Here is a 17,289-nt window from a genome sequence, read left to right as displayed (position 1 = left end):
CTTTAAATATATGGGTAAATTCAGTGCTACAGATGCCTCTAAAGTGGCTACCTGCCTGAATCTGCACACACCTGGCAGGGTTTAGAAAATGTGCTTGGTCTGCTTTGAGGGGGTCAGTTCACCCTGTTCTCCAAGTGAGGACCCTGCAGCTGCTGCAAATGACTCAAAGCTGGCGCACTGTCTGTACTCTGGGTGTGATAAATACTAATGATTCTATAATCGGTCAGCCCCATACACTCTGGCTGCCCTTTACAGCCTCAGTTGTCAAAGAAAAAAAATTACTATCCAGAATGACCCTGGTTGGAGCTGGAAAAGGCTGCACTGACCTGTTGATGAACTCTTCGTAGCAGGAGTAGATGGCAGCAAGACAGACTGCAACCAAGTTGGGCAGGACCCGGGGGTGGGGGCACTGTCCTGTAGGGCCGTGCATGCTGGAAAAGAATCAGATCCAGAGAACACTGGGATTACATGAAGGATCAGGATAGGGACACCATAAGAAACAGGGTTCTAGGCTTGATGAGTTAAGGTGACTAACAAAGGATTTTGCCTGAAAATTTAGCTCAGGGGCGGCCAGGTAGCACAGTGAGTAAGAGCACTGGCTCCAGCGTTGAGAAGACCTGCAGATCGAATCCCGGGCTCAGACACTTAGCACCCACCCAGAAACACCTGGCCGTGTAACCTTGAGCAAGTTACTTAACCCCAATTGCTTAGGGGTGGCCAGGTGGCTCAGTGAGTAAGAGCACCGGCTCCAGTGTCGGGATGACCTGGATCAAATCCGGGCTCAGATACTCAGCACCACATCCAGAAATAGCTGGCCGTGTAACCTTGAGCAAGTTACTTAACCCTGATTGCTTTTTAAAAAAAAAAAAAAAGAGAAAATTTAGCTCAAATGGAGGCACTTTCCTGTCCCAAACACCTCTTCTTAGGTCTGTGACATTCCAAGCTTGCATTTCCTAGGGTCAACTAATACTGCTTGTAGTAGAAACTCTAACCAAAATGCATTTCTTTTGGGTAATATTTTGTGGTCTAGGTTGGTAATTTTAGAAAATACATAAGCAGTTCGGCATAGAAGCTAGACAACCAGTTTTAGAGTCAAAAGTCCTGGATTCAAGTCCAGCTCCTACTGAAAGACCCTTTCAATGCCCTATGCCAGTGAGACATTATTAAGCTACAGAACTACATAGAGAGGAGCAATTTCCTCACTGAGAGTTTTCTCTTTCAATGAAATCACAGGTCAAAGGGCAACAAGAGTTCAGTGCCAGTTCAGAGTTATTCACTGGGGATTTTTTAAGAAAAACTTTGATGTCACTCATGGTTGAGTAAAAAACAACATTTAGATTCAGTTCAATTCAGCTGCTGGTCTTATTTTTGGCTTCATGGTTCATTTCAGTCAACTTCCTGGTCAGAAGTAGGGCACATGATGAGCTCAGCAATGGGACCCCCCTTTCCCAACTCCATACTGCCCTCCCAGCCCCTCTGGCACCTCCAAACACCGTCTGTTCTTCCATATAGGAAGAGCATGTTGTCTCCAAGCTAAAAGAATGGCAGATAGGGAAAGCCCAGACGAAATGAGGAACCAAGTGGTGGGGGGTGGGGCAAGTGTGGGTGCAAAGGGATGCTGGTGAGGGAGGAAGGTCTCACTGACCTGTGAATAAACTTCTTTACCACCTCCATACCAGCATTCAGCTCATTCAAGGCAAGAATATACTCCTGAGTAAAGAGCCTCAGCCGTGGGCACTTCCCAAAATCCTGCAGAAAGAAGAGGAAAGGACACACTAAGAACCAAGGTCAGTGTGGGCTCAGCTATGCTCTAGGCCTGAGCACAGGCAACTGACAACTCCAACAGAGCACTTCTGTGTGGATATGGTTTTGTGCAGATATGGTCCTCCTCCTAACCCCCAGTCAAATGAATAAAGGCTCTCTGACCCTCGTTCTGGTCTCTTCCGATATACAGGAAAAACTTTCTAGGTGGCATATTAGTAACTGTAATCAGGAAATGTGATTGGGAACACCAGTGACGGTAATACTCAGAGAAAAGAAAGAAGAACTCCCTCCCAAGATGAGGGGGAAGGGACTGCATTCTCTGATCTACCTTGTTCCAGGCTTCCATACCTGACAGAAAGGATGTGGAAATGGAATTCTTTCATTCCCTACTCAACTGAATCTATTCAATTACCAGCCAGGTGGAAATTCCATATAACCAGAGAAAAATGTCTGTTTTCAGATTTATTTTTATTTTTTTTCTGTCTAAGTAAGAATATATTCATTCCAATCATGACCCAATGAGTCTTCTACTTTTCAGCTATCCTAATTTCAATCCTTTCATTCTAACTAAAATGTGGAAGGCACAACTGGTCAGTTATGTAGAAATCTTGAATAACAAAGATTTCTAAAAGTGAGACTTTGTAGAATTGACTTACTTTTTAAAAAAAAGGGTTATCTGTCCTTAAACAGAACACAATTTCTTGGGCTAATGATTTTCCTCTGCTATATCACATGCTAGGCAAATAAGAAAGCTGGAAGTTCATTTCTTGCAAGAGGGTCAGGAGGCATAGAAGAAGACAGTGATGAAACTGATGTTTACTCAAAAGGTGTCAGGATATGTGCCAGAGAAGTAGCAGCCAAAAGGGATTTCTGGCCAGTGAACAGTTGTCTCAGAATCTCAGAGCTGGAAGGAACTCAGAAGTCATCTTGCCCAACCAGTCCCTGAGCAACCATCTCCTCTGAATCTAACTGTGCTAGTGGCCTGTCAGCACTGGTGAGATAGAAAGTTCCCTAGGCTCATACCCCTAGATTCAGGGTGGGTTAAGAAAGACTTGAAAGAACTTTAGAGGTGTTAAGGATACAGCAGGGTGCTGGGAAGTAAGGATGTTCCCTAGAATCCTGACAGGCTCTATCTTGACTCAGGAGAAGTAACTGCTGCTCCTGTCCACTTGAGAGGTGGCAAATCCCCTTTTCATACAGGAGCAAGTGGGTGAAAGTCAGTATGACATAGGAGGACAAGCAGGTGAGAGGGTCTATGTTCAAATCCTGGCTCTGCTATTTACTCTCTGATGATATAAAGCAAGCCACTCAGCCCCCCTGGGTAGTCCCTTTATTTTAAGGGGTTCATAGGATCATAAATTCAGAGCTGGAAGTTTTGGTCTCTAAAGTTCTTTTCAGCTCTGGATTCTACAATTCTAAAGGACAGAGGTGAGGAGAATGGTAGGATACAGAATCTTAGGAGCACTGCTGCATGCACAGTCATCCCAGGGGTATTCCTTCTGGCTTAGGTTGGCCCCAGATAGTCACTGGACCAAGAGCCCACGGGACCTTCATCAGCATCAACAGGGGATCAGAATTAGACTGTAATCGGTAAACTTTGACCTGGCACCTTTGGTTTGTGGTAAATGCTATGGGCAAACAGCTTAGGAAAGAACCAGCGAGTATGGAAAACAACCCATTACAAAGAGTGTGTAAGGGAGGAACTGTGTGTATGAAAGGGACATAATGTCTGAGGGAGCCATGTGCAGCAGGCAGTGTGTGTGAGTGGGCAGGAGAGGAAGAGGTGGGTATGGTGCATGTGACTAAGTGTAATTTGAAAAGAGAAAGAATGAGGAGAAAATAGAGAGAAAAAAGAGAGAGAGAGAGAGAACTCAAAGCAGAGGGTAGACAGCAGTGAGTGGGAGGAACAATAATGGTAGACACTAAGGAAAGAGGTCTCCTCAACAGCCAGGGAAGACTGACTCCAACTTCAATTTCTATCAGCTAGCTTGGACTCAGGGCCCTTGACCATAGGCAGCCTCCTCTTCACAGTACCAAGAATGGTGCTATTGATAATCATGTTAAGAAGACCAGTATACTTTCAATTTTCTGCCACTATTCATGACTGACACTAGTTCCCCAGAAATAGAGGGTGAAGGTTGGATACTTAGCCTAGGCTAAGTAAGAAGAAAAACACATTACAGACTGTGGCAGGCTGAACTGTTTGGCTTCTGTGTTTGTTTTGTTAGGGGGGAGGGGGCAGTGAGAAGAGGAAACACAGAAACACGTATGTGAAATGCTCAAATAAGTGAATGATTGATTCCTCTTGGTAACAATACAAAACATCTAAGACTTTAAGCCAATTCTTTCCCCTACAGGCAGTTATATAGTGTTACATAGTACACGGAAGCTTGTAGTCTAGGAAGAGCCAGGCTTGAATCCTACCTCAGACATTTACTAGCTGTGTGACTTGCCAAGTTAAGTCACTTACTCAGCCTCTCTAGACCTAAGTTCCTTCACCTATAAAATGGATATTCAAATAGAGATGGGTGCTCTTTTGTGGTTCTTTTCAGCTTTGACTGCTATGATACTATGTAGACTTAGTGCCCACAGATTCAGTCTGGCCCTCCCCCCAAAAAAGATACTGTTTAAACTTTTATATTCATTTGCTACATTATAATGATAACATATCCAGTGATGGTTGTATAGGCCAGATTTACAGCGTAAATGAATGTAGACTCTTCTTAGACCAGGGCTTCTTAAACTTTTCCCACTTGAGACCCCTTCAGTGGCTTCTTAAACTTAAGAAGCACTATACCAACAAGATAGATATCTATAGAGAGGAAGATGATTAGGAATAACATTTAAAAGGCAGAAGAGACCATCTAGTCCAGCAACAGAAGCCCAAGAGAAATTAGATGGCTTGCTCAAGGTCACATAGGTAGGATTTGAACCCAGGACCCCCAACTCCAAAACCAGTGTTTTTCAAGTACACTGTGCTGCTATGGCAACAATTACAATTAAGTATGATTCTGTCAGAGGGTGAGGGGCCAGGCAGACCAGATCAGTGGTCATCTGACTCTTTTACCTGCTCTCATATTCCTCTGCAAGAAAAAAAATGGAGATGCTTTACTCTGAGGTAAACTGCTATTACTGTTGCTACATTTCAGAAAGATTCACTGTTATGCTTTTAAAATGAAATTTCAACTCTCTAAGGGGAGATACACTTTACAAAAGCCCATCATCTCTCAAGTCACAGAGAGGATCTCCTGGGACCACCAGCAGCCTAGGGAACACACTTTGAGAACCCTTAGACTAGGTGATCTATTTATCTCTTTTAGCTTCATGACTTTATGAATACGGATTCATCAGTACTAGGTCAGAGTTTGCTACCAATAAGGAAAGGAAATTAAATGAAGCTACCCTATAATATATTCTTTCTGTTATAGAGTGAAATGAGTATTTGGATAGGAAATTCCCTAAGAAAAAGTAAAGCACCCAATCTTCACCAGCTCACAAGTGACCATGCAAATTCTGAAGCTAGGTATAATTGCGATCCATTTTCAGGTAGCAAATGACCACTTCCAGAAACATTTCCAGTTTCATGAAAGTAACCACAAACAAGCAGACATGAAGATTTTAAGGCTGTTTAAATTTCACATCTTTTCTTTTACATCTGAGGTCTAGTTTACTTGGTTTTCTCTGAATACAACCTCCCACTTCCTGTTCCTTTACATAGGTTTGTCCCCCTTGCCCTGAATGGACTCTCCTCTTACCTCCACCTTACAGAATTATTGGCTTTATTCAAGGTTCAACTCAGGTGCCACCTTGTACGTGAAAAATATTATAATCTTATCCACTTCCAGAACACTCTTCTTTGGAAATTAATCTTATATATTTTGTATTTACTTTATCCTTGTACATGGTATTTCCCACCTCCCACCCCCAGCCAAAATTTTAAAAAAGGATGCAAGGTCTTTAAGGGCAGTTCATTTTTGTCAATGAATCCCCAGTGCCTAGTACAGTGTCTCATACATTGTAAGAGCCTAAGAAATGACTACTGAATGAAGTTTAAAAATAACCATCTCTCAACACTACAGAATAATTACAGAACACTGCAGAATATTAAAAAAGATATGGCTTGGGAGAAAGGGGTAGACAGCCCAAATCCACGTTGACTTCAGTAAATTCGACAAGTCAGGATGAAGAAAAGTTCCTTTAAATAAGCAATATCAAAACACATATGTCCTCTAGACACCAGCTATGACTCAGAAAAGGTGTGGCTGCCATCTCACATGGTGACCATGTGAGGACAAATGATTTTCTAGTTAACAAACATCTCCTGTTCCCTAGCAGGTCAGTCCAGAAGCCACAGGGCCCCACCCTGTCTTATCCTGCCCTGCCCGGCCCTGCCCTGCCCTTTGCCCTTTTCCTGAGCACACTCAAATTGAAAATGACACAGAAATATAGTAGAATCAGGACTCCCAGTCAACTTTAGAAGGAAGCAACACTGGTGATTACACGGCCTTTTCCTTTTGAATGAATTTCTCTCACACTAGATTTTTGAGACATCTCAACAAATATTTATTAAGCACCTACTCTGTACAAGGTCCCACGCTCAAAAAAGTCACTGGGGCATGTTTATTTAGTTTGTGGGTAGCTCTTTTGGAGTGCAAAGCAATAAATCCCAGTCCTCAGGGCCTCAGTGGTCAGCCCCAAGTAGCAAATATAAAGATGGTGTCAGAAACCAGAGAAAGGAAGAGCCTTGTAGAAAAGCTTTTGCACACAGAATAAGTAACAATCAAAAATTATAGAGCATGATGAATTTTGCAAAAGAGTTTCACATAATCTCATTTGAGCTTCTTGACAACCCTGTAAGAGGCATAATTATTATCCCCATTTTACAGATATAGACATTGAAATTCAGAAAGGTTAAGTAATCTTCCCAGAGTCACACAGCTATCTAGACTTAGTGGTAGGATTCAAACCCAGGTCTTCCTGCCTATATGTCAGTGTTACTTCTTAGCTACCAACATCTTGCAAACAGTTCAGATTTTTTAAGGCCCAATTCACACGTCCTTGTTCTTCCAAGTCAGGGACCTGCCTCTACATTTTACTTTCCTATTCTTAGACAAACATAGCTTCACTTTCTGCTTTGGCCATTCAGTGTTCTTGCTCGCACTAGATGCGTCTTACCCAGCGGTAAGAAAAGGTGAACGTAATAAAACAACCTGCCTGGTTCTTCCCCTCACAAACAGAAAGCAAATCCTTGTTTCCATTCTTTCTGGCCTCAAAATTCAGTTTCCAGGTAGCTATGAATTTTGGTCTTGTACAGGGTTCCCTCCCAAATTGGGCTGTTTGATCTTTAAAGAGATTACAGACAGCTCTTTGCCTATTCACAAAGGTATGCCCATGTCAGCCACGCCCAAAGAGAACCCTGGCCCTGCTGCTGACCTGTGCTCTGGTGAAGAATGGGCAGCAAGAGGCCCGCTTCATCACTGCCTATCCCTAAGGTCTCCCTAAATGCATCTACTAGGTACTGGTTTCCTTAACTACCACAGATGGGAGATAGTGGCATCCAGTGGAAGTGCCAGGGAAGATGCTATTACTGATCAACCCCCAACAGCATGTAAGCAGGGGTAGTGATAGCCTCTAGGTCTTCAAAAGCCTATCAGTACTGGCTCCTAGGCTCTCACTTGCCCTGCATGCTAGCTTCCTAGAATCTTATGATAGGTGTGTTGACTACAGAACTTTTACTCTTTCCATTTGGATTCTCTCTGACACTAGGGATTTCTGTTTCAATGGCCTGGGGAAAGACCAAAGTGGATTTATTACTTGAGGAAATGGGACATAAAGGAGCTAAGTTTTGAAAGGGAGACATTAGGGGGGCGGCTAGGTGGCACAGTGAATAGAGCACCAACCCTGGAGTCAGGAGGACCTGAGTTCAAATCCGGCCTCAGACACAACACAGAAACTAGCCGTGTGACTTTGGGCAAGTCACTTAACCCCAATTGCCCTCCAAAAAGCAAAAATAAAAAAAGGGGAGACATTAGGCCAAAGAACTATGGAGTAGGGGGTGCTGATCTGGAAGATGGCTATAGTGAAGAAAATGAATAGTGAGGTCACCAGACACTTGAGGAAGCAAAAAAATAAAATGTGAGGAGAGGGTTGGCAGTGAAGTTATCAAATAGGATAAAAGTCTTTTGGGTAAAAAGATCCATGGGGCTTAAATGAACAACAGTTCAATGAGCCAACAGCAACACAACAGTCAAAGACAATTAATACAATCTTGGGCTACATTAATAGAAGTCTAATGTGTAGTGAGAGCCACTCCCTAGACCTTGATGTTTTCTGCCCTTGCTAGAACACATTTAGAGTATTGTGTTAGGTTCTGGGCAACATGTTTTGGAAAGGATATTGACAAAATGGAATATCTCCAGGAAAAGGGCAAACAGGATGGTGGGGGGGGGGGGGGGTTGGAAACTATGCCAAGTAAGGATCTATTGAATGAAGTGAGGATATTCAGGGCTGGGAAAAGAAACTTGGTACTGGTAACTAAGTGAGGGGGGAAAATGGGTTTAGTGCAGAATAGATATCTTCCAGTATATGAATATATTTATCATGTGAAAGAGGATTTAGGCTAAAGGTCAGAGCTCAAAGCAATGGGTAAAGGCTATAATAGAAGGCCTAAATGGGAACAGTTCAAGAATGGGAAGTGTGGCCTCAAAAGACAGGGAGCTCCCTGTCCCTGGAATTGCAGAAAGAGAGGGCAAATGTCAGGGAAGCAACAGAATTTCCGAATTGGGTGGAAGGTTGGACTGCATAACCTCTAGGGTTCCTTCCAATTCTAAGTCTGTAATTCTATGAGGCAAAGAGAAGCCAACCATGAATTCAAGTATAGATTGGACCCAGGATGGTGCTCAGGAAAACTGGGGTACCTAAGGGTAAGCCTAGCTAGAAGCAAAGGTCACAAAAAGAATGGCTTCCATTAAAGTAACATAAGACCAGAACTCATCCATTTTATTCTTCCATCCCTTTGCCTGTCCCTTACCACCACCACAAAAAATCAGATGAAGGGTAAAAGAGGAGTATAAAGGAGACCTTTGGAAAAGATACCTACCTACCTAGGAGGTTCACTTTCATCATGACATACACCTGCTTCCTAAAATAATCTAACTAGCAACCTTCAGGCAATCTTATTAGTCCCATAACAGGAATTTCTATCTCAAAGGAAATAATACTGTGTTTGCAAAATAAGGACAAAAAGGTGCCTATCTACTCAATTTCCAACTACAGAATAGTATTAAGTGAACTTCAATATGCATGACCTAATGGTGGGCCAATTCTATTACTGTTTTGGTTTTGCCTGAAAAGGTGATGAGCTTTTTCAAATGGTTGTTCTAATGAGGGTAATGTGATTCTTTTTTTAAAGACTAAGCTCTCAGCCTATTGCCAAGAGTTGTATAAGGAGATCAGGACAGGCAGGACATCCCCAATCAAGGTTAGGGATAGCAAGCATCACCTACAGGAGCAACCAGCAGCCTATATCTCCCATTAACCTAAGAGGAACTTACCATGTTGTGTTTGAGGATTCTCTGTACCACCGGTGTGAACACTTCTATGACCACCATGGACCGAGGGCGTTCTCTGCAGTGCTGTAGGAAAACAGTTAAGCACAGATCAGAAGAGCTCCTAATAATTAAGAGCAACCTGGCACCCCTTGTACTCATGACAAAGAGAAAGTCATTAATATCCAACAGGGGATGGATTAAAATAATGAGACCACTGTGCCCATATCCCAGACCCCACTTTGGCTTCAAGGAAAGTAGCCTGGAGAAGAACATTGGATGTGAGGTGTTATATGCATCCCTCTTTGTCTCCTAGTCAAAGTCTGGCCATGACTTTGAGGGGACTAGGCTGGCTGCTAAAGATCCACTAATACCCATATAATCCCTTTAAATATTCTTCCCCAATGAACAGTTAAGCAGGGTGGTTTGGGGAAAATTCACCATGCTGGGAGAAAGTGACTTTATCTTAGGAAGCAGATGTGCTCCTATACACTCTGTGCAGGATTGTGTCCCTCTCTCTTCTCTTCCATCTTCCCAAAACTGAACCCTCACTCATTCCACCTTTAGCTCCAAAAAGGAAAATGAGACTATGTCCTCGTACTTCTCTCATGCCTCATTCTGAAAAGTGAGAGAAACATGGTCGAAGAGTCAAAGGCCAAAGAAGCATGCCCCACGCATATAGCTGGGTGTTGGGGCTGAGAATGAACTCTTTCTCTCCAAGTATTAGAAGTGAATTCCTATTTTAATGTCTACTTGCATGTGAAATGAAGAAGAAATAAGAAGAGAAGGGGGTTCATATGTAGTATCCATTCCCCTTTACAGTCTTGCAGGAGAAAGTAACACTAATTTAAGTTTAGCTTATATGAATGGTGAGCTGAGCTGACTTTTTTTTTCTTTTTTTGCTTTTTGGAGGGCAACTGGGGTTAAGTGACTTGCCCAAGGTCACACAGCTAAATGTCTAAGGTTGGATTTGAACCCAGGTTCTCCTGACTCTAGGGCCGGTGCTCTATTCACTGCACCACCTAGCCGCCCCGAACTGACTTTTAAGAAAGAACCAGACTAAGTCACTTGAAGCTACTTTCTGGCGACTGACCCTTCTTTGCAGTATCACAACTACTGAAGAGCCAAAGCTGTCTCCCTGCCTTCTCCCCCCAACCCTGCCCCCTTACCAAGGACTCAATCTACAAAATATTCTAGGTTTGCCTTTGACACTGCCAGCCTGTTGAGTTTTCAGTCTGGGCTAAATTATGAAACTAGAGCAGGGGTCATTGGCCCATGGGCTGTAGTTCGCCAGCCTTTGAACTAGCATAATAAAAAGCAACTAGAGACCCTGTAACAAGTTTCTGTGTACTTAGAAATGTGCACTCAAGCATACATATGCACACAGACACAAATATAGACAACCATACACATACTCAGGCATATCCACGTATGTATATGCACAATCAGGCATACACGTCCCCATGTTTGCATGCTCCGTATAATGCACACACACAAACATACAAGTGGCTGTGTGATGACAGCATATGTCATACAAAGCTAGTGTTCTTAGCTATTCCTGTGCTCTGTAACACTAATGCACAAGACCCTGCAGAAAGAGTCTTGCCTGTGAAGAAGGCACAATAGTGACAACTGAGATAGAAGACTCAAAGTCACTATCTAAAAAATACTTTCCTGGAAGCCACTTACTTCCCTATAAAACAAATGACCTTCCTTTACCATTCAAAATTTCCACATCTATAATGAAGCAAAAGAACAAACCCCGTCACCCCCGAACCCCTTCCCTGCCCTTACTCCACATTATACCTTCCCCCAACACAAGAGACCTGAGCCACAATGGCAGCACTTTGGTCATCACAGTGTCCTTCTACTGTATGTACTGGGGTCCTTTAAGGGCTATCTATCTCACTAGGGTTTCAAGACCAGACTTCCATGTATGGAACAGGGACTGCATTTTGTTAAGCGATATAAGGCTCTAGGGCATTATGAGTAGCTATCACAAGTCAACTTCTGCTTATGTGTATGTAGATTATATATGAAAAAAAAAAAAGTAAGCCCTGATAGTTCCCCTGAAGCCTGCTTGCTTATAAGCTCTGGCTAGTTTGCACTCAAAAAGTCAAATTCCTTTTATCAATAATTGGAACCCAGTTTCATAAAGAAGTCTGCTCTGCTTGCCAAAAGATCTTTCTGCCATCTCCCAACAGATATGCAAGGGAGTCCAAAGCCAAACATAATACTGGCCAGTCTGTTTGGGTTTGCCATCTCTGACTCTGTGTAACGAAAGCTGACTATAATCACTGAGAAAGGGGCCTCATTCATTCACTCATTCATCCAGTGCATGCTTCCTGAGTAAATTCCATGTTTAGGATAATGTACATGATGCCCAAGGCTACTTAGATACTTCAACATGTGATGTGTGTATGCCGTATGTAAGGCATAGGAAGCTTCCAAACAGAAACAGAAAGATTTCAGAAATTGAGTTTTTTTCTGGTACCTTGCAGAAAAATTCACAGAGGTCAGGTGGGGGGTGATTGTTTTCCAGCAAAGGAGCAATTGCCTGAAAAATAATGAACAGATATTTCAGTTTGACCCCTCAACAGGAATGCAGATGGAATAGCAGTTTTCTTCTGAGAGAAAATATGGTCCTCTGGCAATGGATGGGTGGAAAAAGAACCCTGTCCCTGCATTTTGAGGCACAAGGCTAATTATCACACTGAGTTATCTTAAAGCAAGTGTCAAACTTCACTGGTGGGGGGGGAAGGGAGAGACCTTAAGTATAACCCAACAAGATTAAAATGTAACTGGGAAATGTCTAACAAAGCAAATAAAAATATAATAAAATATAACGCTAATCTGTGGCTTTCTAAGTCCATAAGTGGCCCATTAGGGAGAGTGTGACATCACTATCTTACAGCACTGGACTAAGGATTTGGAGACATAGATTCTAGTCCAAGCTATACAATCTACTACCTGTATGATCTTGATCAAATCATTTAATATCTCTCAACCTCAAGATTCTTATCTGTGAAACTGAGGTGATAATACCTTCCCTCTCCACCTCACAAGGGTGTGATAAGAAACTAATGAAAGAATGGATATGTAAGTACTTTAAAAACTATATTTGTCTGTGAGGTGTTTAGGGAAGATAAAATCGTTCAAGTAGAAAAGACCTAGGGTTTTAGCAGACCGAAAGCTCCATATGAGTCAACAATATAACATAGCAACACCCACCACAAAACAACCCCTCACAAAAAGAAGAAGAAGAACAACAATAACGACACAACAACAGAACTCAATCTTGGGCTGCCCTAGGAGAGGAGAAATGTTCAAAATGGGGGAAGTGATGGTTCCACTGCATTCACCCCTCGCTCTGACTACATTTGTGGTATGTTATTCAGTTCTAGCTATTTTATTTTAAAAGGGAAGTTAACAATTTATAACATATCCAGAAGAAGGCAATCTGTTTGGTAAGAGGGGATAGGGTTGGGGACATGATCAACATCTTTAAATATATGAAGGGATAACTTGTGGAAGAAGCGTTAGATTTATTCTACTTGAACCTATGGGGCAGAACTAGAGTAATGAATGGATATAAGTTTCAGATACAGATTTCAGCTCAACTAAATTCTAAAAAAGAATTTAGCATTTCAGGAGTAAAGAAAACATTAAGATGAATCTATATATATTATACTAAATAAACTATAATATACCAACAAATCATAGAACCATGGAATTTCAGAGCTGGATGAGATCACCAAGATCATCTAGTCCAACCTCTACCAAAACAGCAATCTCCTCAAAAACATCCCTGAAATTGCCAAATAGATCCTGATTCATCACCTCCAGTGATGGAAACTCACTATATTCCAAGGAAACTCACTCCTTTTTTTTTTTAAGCTTATCATAATGAGATTTTATTTGGATTGAATGATTAAAATTCAACAAATATCTGAGACTTTGCTACTTGGTACAAGGCGTTATCATTAAATTGTGAGCTCCTTCAGAGTAGACACTGCCTTTGGTCTCTTGTTATATTCATGGTGCTTAGTACAGTGGCCAGCACATAGTAAATACTTAATAAATATTTATTAATTGTCTGATTGGTAGGTACTGTGAGGAATACAAAGCTGAATGAGAAATCTCTACCCTCAAGAAACTTGTAATCAGTTAGATGAACTAAAACAGGTACATCATATGGTAAGCATCTTAAGTAAAGGGTCAAAGTGCTTTAGGGATTGAGAAGAAAAAGAAATCATCTCCAGGTAGATGGTTTTAGCTGTGTATTCTTTCCAGTGCTGGTAACTGTTCTGTGCCACAGTCTCTTTACCTTTATAAAGAAGAGATTTAATGATCTCTAAGGGTCCTTCTAGCAGTAACATTTTCAATAACCTGTAACTCCCTGATTCTTAATTTATTCACCTGTAAATGAGGATAATACTTAGTCTGTCTGCCTTATATAGGGTTCAGTGAGGAAATCATTCCTCTTTTAACAACTGTAATTGCTAGGAAGATGCTTGTGAGGAAGCTTTAAACAACAAATTATTATTGTCATATGGTATCTCGCAAAACTGAGACTGTGCCAGTAGCTTTGAGACTGTGATGGAGGTTAGGTGATTGCTCAAAGTCTTCAGGATAGATATCAGCTAGAGACTGAAACTATCTTGTTTTGCATTAGGCTGTGTGTGTGTGTGTGCACACGCATGCTTGCATGCATGCAGACATCATGGGAATAATCTCAATATCACAAGGTCTTCTATAACAATACTAATTTATGTTTGTGAGGCTCTTTAAAAAAAATCCCCTGTAAATGTGTTGCCTTTCTGGATTCTTACACCTACCTTGTGAAGGAAATAGGTTAGGAATTATCACCATTTCACAAATCATCTCCATTTCGGAAACTCAGCCAGGTGGAACTGACTTGTTCAAGATCACATTGTAAATTAGTTGTGGAATCAGGGCTCTCACCCAGGTCTCAAGAAGGTCTCTGCCTTGCCAAATGACCATTCAAGGAGATCCTGCACGGCATATTATGATGTAGAGGCGCTGTGCTCCAGCAAAAAGAACTCTGGATTTTGAGTCAGAGGATCCCAGCTGGAATCCTGGTTCTGTCACTTACTAAGCTATGTGACCTTGGATAAGTTTCACTTAATCATTCTGGTCCTTAATTTCCTCATCAATAAAATAAGGAGGGGTTGGACATGACCTTTAAGATCCTTTCCAGCTCTAAATCTATGATCCTATTTCTTGTGGATTTCCAATACCAAGAATAGAAATAAATGAAAACTTGCTCAGGATCCTTCTATAACACTGTCTTTCAAATTAGGGATATCCTCATTCTCATTTTCCTTTTTTCTCTCATGACTGTTAGGTAGAAGAGACACAATATAGAACTGGGAACCAATCAAATCAATGAAATGACAAATCTATAATACACCTCTTAATACCAGGTGCCTAAAAACACTGAAGAATGGGGTCTCTGCCTTCAAGGAAGTTACAATATAACTAAGAGAAGCGGAGATCAGGCTGGTTTGCACTTTGAAGGTGGTGGGGGTTAGAAAGTTTGGGTAGATTTCTGAATGTCTACAGAAAATAGAACCTCTCATCATTTCCTATAGCACCAGAAATCTATGGGCACATTTTCTTTGAGAATCAATAACTACATAACATTTTTACATAAGTTTAAGTAGGGAAAGGCAGAAAAATGACCACCACAGGGGCAACAAGTAGCAAGAGCCTGAGCTCATTTTCAGAGTCTTTAAAACTGGTTTTACTTAGGAGGAATCTTTGCAGAGTTTTTTTTTTTCCCTTTGCACCTCTGAATAACATAGAACATATGTTATAGTGGAAAACACCTTGGACAGGGAATCAGGAAACCAGGGTTCAATTCCTGACTATGCCACTTATGTGTTGAGCAAATTACTTTCCTCTTCTGGGCCTCACTTTCTTCCTCTGCAAAATAAAGGGAGGGGAAAGGGGTATTATGCCTTAAGGTCCTTTCCAACTCACATGAATTTATGATTCTATCAAATGCCTAACTTTCCTTAAAGTTCAAGTCACCTTCCTTCTCTGTTGCTAGACAACCCAAGGCAGCCAAACAATGGGAAAAATTGGACTTGCTGATATTGCTATTGATTTTTGCTGCAGTTTCTGGTGCTAATTCCCAACCTGGCCTCAGCTGGGGCCTGTGGACTTGATCAAACTAAATCATCAAAGCTCTCTGGAAGCAGGTTGGGATAATGTTCCACAGCAAAACTGTGGATGGTGCCCCTTTCCTGCCCTAGGGCTAGATTTCCATTCCCACCCCACATTCCAGCTCTCATCTGTCAATTCCTGCCTAGATCCTAAGCAACAGTCATGCCTCACTCATGGAAGGTCTGTGAAGAAAATTAACATGTGACCTTCTAAAAGAGCCAGGACTGATAGGATTTCTCCCCATCACAAATCTTCCAAGGTCACAAACCTAAAGCCTGAACACAACTTTTCAAGAGTCAAGACTCCCCATAAAATAAGTGGGTATTTGGACAGCACAAAAAAAACAAACAAACAACATCTAACAAATTTCTGGCATTTTAAATATGTTAAATCAGAGGATTTAGAAGTAGAACAGGCCTTTTAGATCATCTGGTACAACTCTGTCATTTTACAGATGGGAAAACTGAAACCCAAAGAAGTTTGTGAATGGCAGGGCCAGGATTTGAAATCACATTTTTTTTTTGGAGGGGGGAAGGTAGGGCAATTGGGGTTAAGTAACTTGCCCCAGGTCACATGGCTAGTTTTTTGTGTTAAGTGTCTAAGGTCAGATTTGAACTCAGGTCCTCCTGACTCCAGGGCCGGTGCTCTATTCACTGCGCCACCTAGCCGCCCCAAAATCGCATCTTCTGAACTCTAAATTTAATACTCCTTCCACAGCCTGATCTACCAGGTCAAATGGGTGAAAAAAAAAAAGTGCCAGAAATTGGGCCTCTGGAATATGAAGATTAGTAACACCTATTTCTCCTAACTAACCCCAGGGAAGACTTTGTAGAAAAGGGCAGACAGGGCATGGTAAGGCATGAGTGTATGCTGGCTAGGAGAAGCGTAGATGGTCCCAGATATTCCTCCTAAGCACTGCAGCATATAGCTGGTCTGGGGAGCCCTGGCTCATTGTGCTGCATTTGATTTGTCAAGGTAATGGTGAAGAGGCAAGAGCTGAATCTTTTGGTGAGCAGGCCCAGAGAGTCATCTAAGAGCATATATGGGCTGCTACTGGCTTCCTGATACCAGTTGTTAGGGTTCAGTGCAATTCACCTACTTGATGAAAGGCACATCTCATAATCTAAAATGACCCAGAAAGATATCTGACTACAGCATCACAGTAAAGTACCAGAAAATCATAAAGAACAAGCCTCTAAGATCATAGTAAAGTACTATAAATTATTACCTCACTCAAGAAACCAGCATCAATTACATCTAGGTTCTATTTATGGATCAATTAAAATCCTTTCACTGGCTGCTCCTCCTAGAAAGAAAATGCCTTTCTTTTGACTGCTTTGATTGCAACTGAACCATTGTTATCAACCTTGCCATCTCCTTCCCTGCCCTGCTCTACACCTCAGTCTCCCTTAAGAGGGTCCAAGAACAGGAAAAGACTAATCTAAATGCATCAACTAGAATCTTTGGGGGCTTCAGACAGATCCAAGAAGAAATCAAGCGTACTCAAGTGTGTTCCAAGGAAGATGGGGGGAATTCTGTCCATAAGAAAGCAAAGAAACCAGAATGAAGTATATTTTTACACTGATCAGCAGGGAGCCCCCAGTGCTCACCAAGACCCAAAGGAGATAGAGTATACACTTACCACAATAATGTTTTCATGCTCTTGAGTGGTCAAGTTGGTATTCTAAAGGATTGAATAAGAGGGAAAAAAGGATTAGAAGACTTTGCATTTATCACTCATAAATACATAAATATATGAAAAAGAGAATGAAGGAGGCTTAGAAGA

At 41.7% G+C, this 17,289-nt stretch overlaps 1 protein-coding gene and 1 long non-coding RNA gene across 4 annotated transcripts in view; one reads left to right on the top strand and one right to left on the bottom strand.

Annotated features, from left to right (window-relative positions):
- Nucleotides 1–17,289, bottom strand: part of CMIP (c-Maf inducing protein) — a 286,600-nt gene that overhangs the window by 37,834 nt on the left and 231,477 nt on the right. For all 3 annotated transcript variants that reach the window (XM_069072236.1, XM_069072235.1, XM_069072237.1), the window contains exons 5-9: nt 17,146–17,187; nt 11,806–11,868; nt 9,318–9,398; nt 1,646–1,749; nt 327–431 (exon numbers count right to left, since the gene is read on the bottom strand). In XM_069072236.1, the coding sequence (XP_068928337.1) occupies nt 327–431; nt 1,646–1,749; nt 9,318–9,398; nt 11,806–11,868; nt 17,146–17,187 (395 nt within the window). The remainder of the gene's footprint in view (nt 1–326; nt 432–1,645; nt 1,750–9,317; nt 9,399–11,805; nt 11,869–17,145; nt 17,188–17,289) is intronic.
- Nucleotides 655–17,289, top strand: part of LOC138149212 (uncharacterized) — a 41,937-nt gene continuing 25,302 nt past the window's right edge. Inside the window, exon 1 of the long non-coding RNA XR_011165257.1 lies at nt 655–721. This is a non-coding gene — a long non-coding RNA (uncharacterized lncRNA). The remainder of the gene's footprint in view (nt 722–17,289) is intronic.

This window comes from Petaurus breviceps, unplaced genomic scaffold (assembly GCF_028583685.1).
Source record: "Petaurus breviceps papuanus isolate PSGF00001 unplaced genomic scaffold, PetGlider_PUasm1.0 90845, whole genome shotgun sequence".
In the NCBI taxonomy this organism is placed as follows: domain Eukaryota; kingdom Metazoa; phylum Chordata; class Mammalia; order Diprotodontia; family Petauridae; genus Petaurus; species Petaurus breviceps.
The sequence above is the reverse complement of the archived record's forward strand: the minus strand, read 5'-3'. Positions and strand labels throughout refer to the sequence as shown.